Source organism: Antrostomus carolinensis, unplaced genomic scaffold, assembly GCF_000700745.2.
Source record: "Antrostomus carolinensis isolate BGI_N321 unplaced genomic scaffold, ASM70074v2 scaffold28168, whole genome shotgun sequence".
Taxonomy (NCBI): domain Eukaryota; kingdom Metazoa; phylum Chordata; class Aves; order Caprimulgiformes; family Caprimulgidae; genus Antrostomus; species Antrostomus carolinensis.
Window position 1 is genome coordinate 12,229 of NW_010334101.1, and position 10,721 is coordinate 22,949.

Sequence of the window (10,721 nt, forward strand, 5' to 3'; positions counted from 1 at the left end):
CTTTTGGTGAATTTGGACAGGACATCTTCACAAATTCACTCCACCTTCAGGCACTTATCCATATTGGAAACAAACCTACCCTCAGCTCTCATTAAACAAAAAATTTCCAAAGAACCTTAACTTTGTTGTTTATGACACATACAACACCCAGGAAACTACTTAATTATTCAGCAATATCGTCCTCATACAGACTCTCACCATTAAGAAATTATTGGACAGCTCAGCTCAGCTTCATTCAAAGGAAATGACAGGAAGATTTCATAGAATCATAGAACGGTTTGGGTTGGAAGGGACCTTAAAGATCATCTAGTTCCAATCCCCCTGCCATCAGCAAGGAAATTCTCTCAACTTAGAATGTTCTAGGTGAGAATTCAGTGCCACCTTACATTGCCTGATTAACACCCAGAAAGAGCAGAACTATAGCATTGGCTATATATATTCTGCTTCTCCAGACTATTTAGAATATAACTTCAAAAAAACCCAAAACAAAACAAAAACACACACACAACTTACAAGCTCATCACTGCCCTTGTTTACGTCTTTACCTGTAACAGAGGTATAAAATTTGGTGAGTTTTGGTGACTGGACTTTCTTTAACCAACTTAAAAGTACATTCTTGCATTGCACCTCATTTCCAAGAACAAGATAAACTACTTAGAAACCATGCTGGACTTGCGTATATGTTGAAACTGAAAAACCACAAATACAGCTCTTTCAGAACTAGAATTCGTTTCTTCTTTTGACTTCTACTGGTGCACGTAGTAAGTGGAAAGATGCGCAGGCTCGACTCCAGCCATCCTGACCAGAGAGTCTACTGTCAAAATCCCAGGCCCAGAAGATATTTGGACAAGAGCTTAAAATGCAATCTGTTTAACAGCCACGTGACCACAGCACTTCCATGCTCCTCCTTCTGAACCCTGTGCCAATGTTGCAAAGTCTGTCCCACCTGTACCAAGTACACAGATTTCCATCATGTTTAACGAGACCTTTCTCTTTTTGAGATACAGTCTAAAACACCAGGTGGTTTTTGTTTTTGTTGTAAATACAAGGATATCTGGAGCACAGCCTCCACAGAATATTAGCCAGCTAACCTCTGATGCATGGGATCCATTTTATAAAGGAGACCAGAACATCGACTAAGCAGTCAAAAGAAAAACCAGCAGCTTTTGCCAGGGATCAATAATCAGAACAGGAAATAGTAAGAATAGGCACTCGGTTTTCACAACAGAGGAGGTTAAATGTAGAGCCCCACAGAGGTCTCAGCTGGGGCCTGAGGCTGTTCAAGGAATTCAAAGAAAACCTGGAAAATGAGACATTAGTGAGGTGATAACAGTTGCTAATTATATGAAAGACATTATTACTATTATTACTATCATTAATTAGAAAAACAAATGCACGCTTCCCTTAGGAAAATAGAAACAAATACCGTGAAGTTCAGTGTCACCAAATGTAGTCAAGCACAAGGAAGAAAATCACGTGTTCCATATACACGTGCTGGCTCCAAACACTATTCTGCTCTATTTCAAATCCATCGTACAGCCATACAGCACACAGTTTTGCTCCCTCTAACTCAAAGACACGGTAGATGAAGGGAAAGGGAAAAGCAAGACACAGATCACAGATGTTTCCAGAAATTTTCCAAACATAACCATACAGACTTACCACAAGATACAGTTTGCTGAAATGAGTTGAGTTCTAGATACATAGTACAAATGTAGGGATAAGGCACAAGACTGACATTCTCATGTTTGAATCTCATCTTCGATACTCTCTCCCATTTACTCAAATCTGAGAACAATGATAAGAACATAGCACTAACATTTCAAACGAGCAGGAATCCTGACAATGTCTTCTGTAACGCTTCAAAAGTCATATCAAACTGCATATGTATATAAGGGAAGAAATACAAGCTGTTGGTTTGAACTTTGTGAAAAAACACTAGTAACACATTACAAGAAACATTCAGGAGATACTCTCCCATCAGTCACTTGTATTAATAGTGTTGTGTTTCCTTAACTGTATTTGGCTTCACTCCTGATATTCTCCTGCAGGAAACACCATGGCAGGCTCTCCCAATCCTATGAATAAAAAACCTCATCAGCTTTCTTAACTAAAAAGTAATTCTGTTAAAAAATATTTTTTAAATTGAAAAGGTCTAGGGTTCATAAGAGTAGCATCATTACATTTACTTCACAGTTCAAACTGGGAGGAAAAAAGACAATTGACATGACAACCAGTACAGAGACGTTCCTTCCTGTGGGTGCAGTTCGGACACCTCGGCGTTCATGTATGCAAGAATGGATGACATGAGACAGCAGTCTCCATACATACCTCTCATCTCAGGAAGAAACAAGTAAAATGAATATGTTTAGTCCATTTGCTAGCAGAAACTAACATCCTGAGGACTGCAGATGGAGCCCAAGATTTGCCTTAAGGCATGAAATTGCTCGTCTGAGTTTGGCTTCAAGGACTCCCACAGCCACTGATTAACTAAGAGTTGTGCTGCAGCGGGGAGCCTGACACATAGATTGCTGGACAACTCATCATGCCAGGCCTCAGTGTGCAGTTCTCACCAGGGCCCAGTGCTGGTTGAGCACATGGATGGACTTGCAAGTTCTAGAAATACAAGTCTGTGAATCAAAAACACCTCAAGTACTCAGGCAAAACTGGCTGAGCTTTAGTGAAGCAAACCAACAGTGAGGCTCTGTTTGTTCGGGTGTTTCCTGTCTGATGATACTCTTGGTTACTTTCTACTCCTGGCAGTAAGTTCTGGTTTAGATAGGATAGAGTTAATTTTCTTCTTAGTAGTTAGAATAGCTGTTTTAGTTTCAGTGTAGGATTTGTTATGAGAAGAATGTTGATAACGTACTAATGCTATTAGCTGCTGCTGGAGCTCACGGTCATCATGTTTGGATGGTTCACAAATGCATTAGGACCAGGAGGGAGAAATGCAGTGAATAGCAAAAGCCAAAATTGACATTTGGATATGCTAATGAGATATTCCATATCATATCATGTCATGTTCAGTATAGTAACCCAGGCTGACTGGAAATTGGAGGTATTCTCTCAGGGATCACTCGGGCTCTTGCTCTTCCAGGGTTTTGGTTTCTGGACTGTCTCTGCGCTGGGACTGCTGTCTGGGAGAGGTTGGGCATCAGTCGGTGGGTGGTGAGCAACTGCGTTGTGCATCACTCATTTGTATATTCTCTTATTAGTGTTATCATTATCATTTTATTTCAATTAGTAAATTGTTTTTATCTCAACCCATGAGTCTCCTTGTCCTTTTCCTTCCAATTCTCTCCCTCATTCCCTGCGGGAGAGAGGGGGGTAGTGAGACAGCAGGCTGTGTTTGTTTACAAAGCAAAAGGGTGAAACCACCACACAGTAACAGGAATAAGTTGTTATTACATGTACCAGCTTCTGAAAGAGAAAGAGGATGACCTCATTCTTGCCTGCTCTTATGAGTTGTGGCAATAATGCAGTCTTCCAGGACTGGAAGGAAATGCTTTGGACATGGAAACACGTGGGTGTTATCATTCCTGGGCACCCAGAACCACAGGAGGTGATGCCAAAGGGCCTGAGCTGATCCACAAACTGACACCCCTCAGGACTGAAGAGGCTTCTCATTCAACTAACTCACTTTTCTCTTCAATAAGAGCCTCAGGAAAGAAACTTATTTTTAACCCTTCACTCTACAGCAACTACACTGTTTAATCCTAATGTGCCTTACAAGAAAAGGTACTGCAGTCTTCTCTACTAGGGGGCCAACGCTGCTGAGCCTGTAAGGAGCATGTTATGTTTTATTAACCTTTTGAAACAATGCATTAGCTTTGCTTGCAATCACATTAGGTGGGCTTCCTGTGACTTTATAGAACACTTTTATTTTCTCTGGCTAAATCAGATTTGGAATGCAGGGGTGTTCATCTGAAAACACTGTAAAACATTCTTTTCACATTAGTTCTCTCCCTGGTGAAGGCGACAATTGAAGAGTCTCTTCAGCTAACCTGCAAAGCTCAAAATAGTCATACTCCAGCTAAAGATCTGCACACTACTAGAAATGAAAGTTGAATTAAGCAATGCCCAAGAGTTACAAGTCACCGGATCTTTTTGAGTAGGAAAGAAAGGATACATGGAAAGATAGTGAAGTGGTCTGTAGAAAATGGATGTAAATCATCAAGATTTCCAAGGATTACTCGAATTGCTTCCTGGAGAGGCCAAAAAAATAAATTAAGGAAGAATATTAACAATAAAGCCACAATTCCACTGTGATGTACAATTTCAAAGCTTGTGAAAAGTTTAGAATTACTTTGTATGAATCATGGAAGAGCAGGTTCTAGATATTTTGCTTTTCCTCCTCCACTCCTTCACCCTGCTCCCTCCCATTGCCTTAGAATGCTCTGCACTAACAGACGCACAGAAATTGAAGTGAATTAATATCTTAATCTTCAATTAACACAGAAGCATTACTATGGAGAGTGGAGGTGTGCTTTTAAATTTAAGATGTTTTAAATTTAAGAAGTCTCCTTTTTGCCAGCAAAACACATGTAAGATTAACCTGTTTCAAAAATAAACATATCCCTCTTTTTCTGAATATTGACCCAATTCAGTTACAAAGGAATTGTAACTCAACCCAAACAAACTCCTGCTTTAGAAACAGTAAAGTTTACCTAGTAATATCTTTCAAAAGGGAAAAGAAAACAATATTAAACAATAATTTTCCATATCAATTAAAATGAGCACATTTTCTTCAATAATATTTACAATGCCACTACTGTACTCTGCAGATTTTCTAAAATTAAGTAATAGGAGCATTTTTAAGCAGGCAGTATATTTGTGTCATTTTCCTAGGAACAGCAAGGGCCTTCTTCTGTCTCAGGAAGAAGGCGACAACAACAGAACTCATCGGTTGTGACCACACTTGGTCACAAAGTTATGACACCATTAAAAGAACATGCACTGGTTCTACTAGCTCCACAGCTAGGAGGAAAACGTGCAATTGAGCATTAGATTAACCTCTGCCAGCCTAGCTCACCAGCACTGCCACAGCTCCTGAAAAATATAGGAGGGTCTGACAGCTAGTCAAGCTTGAGAAGTTAAAAGCACTGGTCAGGTCTGGAGCTAAGAGTGAAACCATGGGAAAGTGCTACTGCAGAATGAATCTGACCAGGAATCAGAAAGGAATGGGCTGCAACTAGCTCGACAAATACAAGTTTTCATTTGTCCAATTTTAAAAGTCTGTAGCTTCTTTGAAATGTTCCAAATAAAAACATTACTCTTCTACGCTAATGCTGCCTGTTGATGACGTTTTTCGTTTACATCATTTTTTTCACCTTTGTAATCTCCAGAGAAGTTCCCCCATTACTCTAACTCAAAATGTTGCATTTGACAAAATGTTCTCAGTCCCATAACAAACAAAATATTTGCTCAGCTTAACATTCAGCTAAGGTCATGTTGACCTGCTTCATCTCCTACCTCTAACTCCTTGACAGCACTTCCAGTGTTGTTGAGGTCAGGAGCACTGTGAAACAAACAGAGAGGTAGTCCAATCCCAATCAAAAAGCAATGGAGCTACATTCATTGTAGGAGATCAAACAACAATAAAACATCACTCCAACTGCACAGAGAAAACACGTAGCAGGCAGATGAATTCCTAATTTATTGTTCTTAAAAAACATCTACTATTCTACAAGGACTGATTTTTTTTCAATTTTGGGAGATCAGATCTTTCCAGTCAATCCTCAGTAACCTTCAGGATTGTTTTTTTGACAGGATGCCCTCAAACCAGGACCTGTCTTCCAGCCTATTGTGATGCCATTCTACTCAAGGGACTAAAAGAACAAACCGGCAGGATATGTCTCTTAATCCCCTCCATGGTGCAAACCTGCAGAGGAATGGGCCTTCACGGCATTGGAGCTACATCCTGTGACACTGAGAGCTGTGTACTGCCTGCATCAGACTGTGTTCCCAAATATCAACTACATCTTTTGCAAGCCAGCTTCTCAAAAGTTGTTTGCTGCTAGGTATAGGCCAACAATAAAATGCACAGGAAGAGAGAAGGTCTTAAAGAAAATTCAAACCCATTAAAAAGTAAACAAATCACATAACTGTTCCTTGGAAAAAGTAAATCCAGTGGAGCGTAAAGAATTATGGTATCAAATATTCTCTGGTATATGGTTTGGTAGGCAGCCATTCTCATATCCTCCCCAGCCAGAACTTGGTCAGAGATGAGACCTTCCCTTCCTCTTCAGAAAGGCGCTCTCCTTGCTTGATACGGAACAAGTTAATGAAAGGAATTACACAGTGTTCCACAGCACAGATGTTGGATATTACGCACTCAGTACTTACGCTGTGGTCATGAATCTTGATGGATCAGCAGGGAAACAAAGGTACAATTCAGGAAGGGATGTTGCTGTGGTGACGAAGTAACGAGGGTGGAAAGAATGGAAGAAAGCAAGGCACCATGCAGGGTCTCATGACAAGGATGTCAGACCTGCTATCTGACTGCAGGGGATGCGTTGGTTGGGTTGTGAGGGGGCTTGGGGAGGAGGGGGTGATTATTTTATTTTAAGTCTGGAGTGTAGAGATGCAAAAACAGACTCATCTTTGAATTGTTAAAGAAATCACTGTTGCCGGGTTTTCCCCAGGGATTCAGGAGACCTTCAGTAAAGATGACCTCGCTCAAGCAAAAGCCTATGTAGATAATATGCTCTATGATCAGCTGGGATCAGCTCTTGCAACTCTTTCAATGTTCTTCCAGGAACTGGTCCTCAGATCGGTCACCATCTTACTGTGGGGAAAAGGAGTTTCAGCTTCCAAATCTGCAGGCTGACTGACAGCATTGCTTGGGGCATAACGCTACGTATGCACTTATGACTTACTCCTTTACTCTCTTTTATGAATTGAGAGTGAATCCAGATGTTTTGAATAAATACTCCGTACTTACCACAACCATGACATGAAGGGGAAGAGTTTCACAAGTTTTGCTGCTTTTGCTATGTTTGACCATGTTGATACAAAGACCAACTTGAGGAGCTCACTATCAGCTCCAGAAGTTACTATGAAACACAAAAGGTGCCACAAAAGTCTCCTGACCTGTTCCCTCAAGTACAAGAATGAGTTCCAAGAACTGATGCTGCAATGCACACCAACTGTGAGACCTGAAGGGACAATGACAAGACTGCCAAACTCAGACAATCGTAGTGCTCTCTTTACCATCAGATCAAACACCTGCAGGCTGCTCAGAAATGTACAGATACATTTGGAAGGCTGTGCCTTCCAAAGGGATTACGATGAGGGAAATTGCTTACTCACAGACAAAAGCAACATTTCAAAGACCTTCTGAACGCTACACGACACTGACACCAGAAGACAAACACAGCTTCCTCTCCAAAATCAACACAGAGAACAAAACAAGGAGGAAGGTTAATCCTCCTGGACCTAACACTATTCCAGCAAAATGCTAATAAGCAAAGCTAAAGAAAGAATTGCATTTCAAGTCATCCCAAAATGAAGTCATGCAATAGAATTTCAAAGAGCCATCCTACAAAGGAAAAAGGAGACAAGCGTGGCATAAGATTTAAGGTAGCTTCAGGCCTGGAGACAGCCTAAATGGCATGAAGTCCGTATCCATCCTTCTGCAGCAAACAAGAGTCATTTCCAGAGTAAACTAGGGCTTTGGCAATGTCTGTGCACATCTGATTGCAAAAGGAAATCCACTCACACTCATAAAACCACGCTCTAGGCAGATGCTTGACTCACTGCCTGTGGCATTTTAGCCCTGCTGCAACCTCACTGGCAGGAAAACAGGGTTTTCAGGATGGCACAATGCTGTTCTGTTTCTCTGATGAAGGATACTTGTTGACCCAAAAGGATCTCAGTCCTAGTTTCTGCACAGTGGTCACCATCTGAAAAGAGATTTAAGCTCAAAAGTTTGTAAGACCTTCCAAAAGCCTGTGAGGGTATCAACCTTGAACTGCTGTTTGATGATGATCACCGCCTTGAAGGATGCACACAGGGAACCACTGCTTTGGGGTTTTTTAATTAATATTTATGAATATTATCATTATTAATTATTTATCAGAGGCTGAGACAGTAACAAATCACCATGTTTCAGACCAAGTTTGAGCTCTACAGAACACTCCTTCAGCAGTACACAATTTATAAGCACCTGCTTTGGAATACTACCCTTAAACCTGAGCAGCTCCAGCTCCCTTGCCAGAGTAGCTCAGACTTCTGTGATTATTGTAGACTGCAGCCTCCAGGATTCCGAGTCCCCTCTCAAACTAAAAGCTCCTTGAGTGAGCTGGTCAAGGTTTTGCCCACCCGCAAAAGCACTTCCCCATCATCTCTGTGTGTCTGACCAGCGGATACAAGCAGACTCCTCCAGGGCAATACCCTCAAGGGAAAGTCTTTTTTCCACCTCTAAAAGATCATCCTCTGTACTTGTTTGACATCTTTCCCATCAGACCATACTACTCAGCACCCTATGCTTTAGTAACTTTGCTGGCTACTAACTAGAACTTCCAATTGGAGGCTTACCACACAACTGTTACACCCCACAACCCTCCTATTCATCATCCCCTGCACACCCAAAGGCTGTTTTCCTTTCTCTTCCTTGCATGTGTCCTGGTTTCAGCTGCAATAAAGTTGATTTTCTTCCTAGTAGCTGGTACAGTGCTGTGTTTTGGATTTAGGATGAGAAGAAAGTTGATAACATGCTGATGTTTTAGATGTTGCTAAGCAGTGTTCATATTAAGTCAAGGACTCTTCAGCTTCTCTTAATGCCCTGCCAGCAGAGGCTGGGGATACACACGAAACTGGGAGAGGACACAGCCAGGACAGCTGACCCAAACAAGCCAAAGGGGTACTCCAGACCATATGATGTCATGCCCAGTATATAAACTGGGGGAGCTGGTTGGGGAACACTGCAGCTCAGGGAATGGCTGGGCATCGGTCAGTGGGTGGTGAGCAATTGTACTGTGCATCACTTATTTTGTATATTTTTATTATTACTACTACTACTACTATTATTATTTTCCTTTCATTTTCTGTCCTGTTAAACTGTCTTTAACTCAACACACAAGTTTTACTTTTTTTCTGGAATCCCTCTCCCAACCCACTGGTAGAGCAGGAGTGAGTAAGCAGTTGTATGGTGCTTAACCACCAGCTGGGGTTAAACCATGACAGCATGCCAGCACTACCACAGCCTAAAATACTCTCCCTTCACCCTCATTCTCAGGATTGCCACTACAGTGCCTTCTAGAAATTGAGAGAAGCAGTTATCCTAAAAGTCCTGCTCTGCTTCTCTGCGGGCAGGAGAGGTACGCCATTGTTTCAAAACAGGACAGGTTTGTCACAAACACATTTGAAAGAGGAGTGGCAGTGGAAAGGGGACCTTGAGAGAAAAAAATCCTGAGAGCACAACAAGCACCCACTGCCGGCGGCTAGTGAGACTCTTTCTACATCCACACTTGAGCGCCAGATCCAAGGCCAGAAAAAGGCACATTGCTAGCCGCAGACAGCCCAAAGAATAAGTACATACTTTGAGTACAGAGCTCCAAGGCAGTGCTGGTTCTCACTGGTACAGAGTTAATTTTCTCACAGTAGCTTGGATTGGGTTGTGTTTTGTATTTGTGCTGAAAAGAGTGTTGGTAACACATGGATGTTTTAGTTACTAAAACATCCATGCAGGGCTTACACAGTGTCAAGGCCTTTTCTGCTCCTCACCCCACCCCATCAATGCATAGGCTGGGGGTGCACAAGTTGGGAGAGGACACAGCTGGGACAGCTGACCCCAACTGACCTAAGGGATATTCCAGACCATAGGGCATCACTCCCAGCAATAAAACCAGGGGAAGAAGGAAGGGGGGGACTCTTGGTGTTGTTGTATTTGCATTCACAAGTAACCATTAGGCATGATGGAGCCTTGCTTTCCTAGAGATTAAACACCTGACTGCTGATGGGAAGCAGTGAAGGAATTCCTGATTTTGCTTTACTTATTAAACTAGCTTTATCTGAACCCATGAGTTTTCTTACTTTTACCCTTCCGATTCTCTCCTTCACTGCAGGCCAGTGAGCAAGTGGCCATGTGGGGCTTAGTGGCCAGCTGCCATAAAACCACTACAAAAGCTCTCTTCTCAGTTAAACACTTACAAAATTTCAAAATACTCTCAGTAAAAACAGCCTATTTTTCCACTGAACCACAAAATCCACACACACAGTGAAACAGAAGCACTCTCTCAGGGCAATGCTCAGCCTGTGCAAGCCCAGGAGCAACTGTTAAGTGACCACTTTCACAGTCAATGAAAGAAGGCAGGAAATGAGGAACACCAAAGATCTGAATTTAGGGTCTCATATTCAGTCACTGCTACATGCAGTCACCAAACTGCATGTTGACTTTTCAGCTTTAACATACTTACCTGTTGAAGTTGCCATATCGGATTTTAAATTTGTACACAAGCCTGCCTGCGTGAAGAAACCTTGTTTCAGGCAACGGATAGGTAAATGGTTTCAACGACATCTTTCTTTCTCCACCAGTGCCAGCCTAGGGAGAGTCAAAGGTCAATTACTAAAACCCTTCACAAGATCTCATTCTGTCGTAGAAGAAAAGGTTACAGGCAGTTTTCCCTTTAGAGGACACTGGCAGGGAGAACAGACTTCCTACCAGTACCTCCTACAAGTCAGAAAATCGCTGATGAAGGGTCCGTTCCAATAAAGCAGAG

At 41.9% G+C, this 10,721-nt stretch overlaps 1 protein-coding gene across 1 annotated transcript in view; it reads right to left on the reverse strand.

Moving 5' to 3' along the window:
* Window positions 1-10,519, reverse strand: part of MAJIN (membrane anchored junction protein) — an 18,250-nt gene extending 7,731 nt beyond the window's left edge. The window contains exons 1-5 of the mRNA XM_010174108.2: window positions 10,419-10,519; window positions 5,473-5,518; window positions 4,130-4,205; window positions 1,663-1,788; window positions 514-545 (exon numbers count right to left, since the gene is read on the reverse strand). Of these exons, the coding sequence (XP_010172410.2) occupies window positions 514-545; window positions 1,663-1,788; window positions 4,130-4,205; window positions 5,473-5,518; window positions 10,419-10,519 (381 nt within the window). The remainder of the gene's footprint in view (window positions 1-513; window positions 546-1,662; window positions 1,789-4,129; window positions 4,206-5,472; window positions 5,519-10,418) is intronic.
* Between the last annotated feature and the right edge of the window lie 202 nt (window positions 10,520-10,721).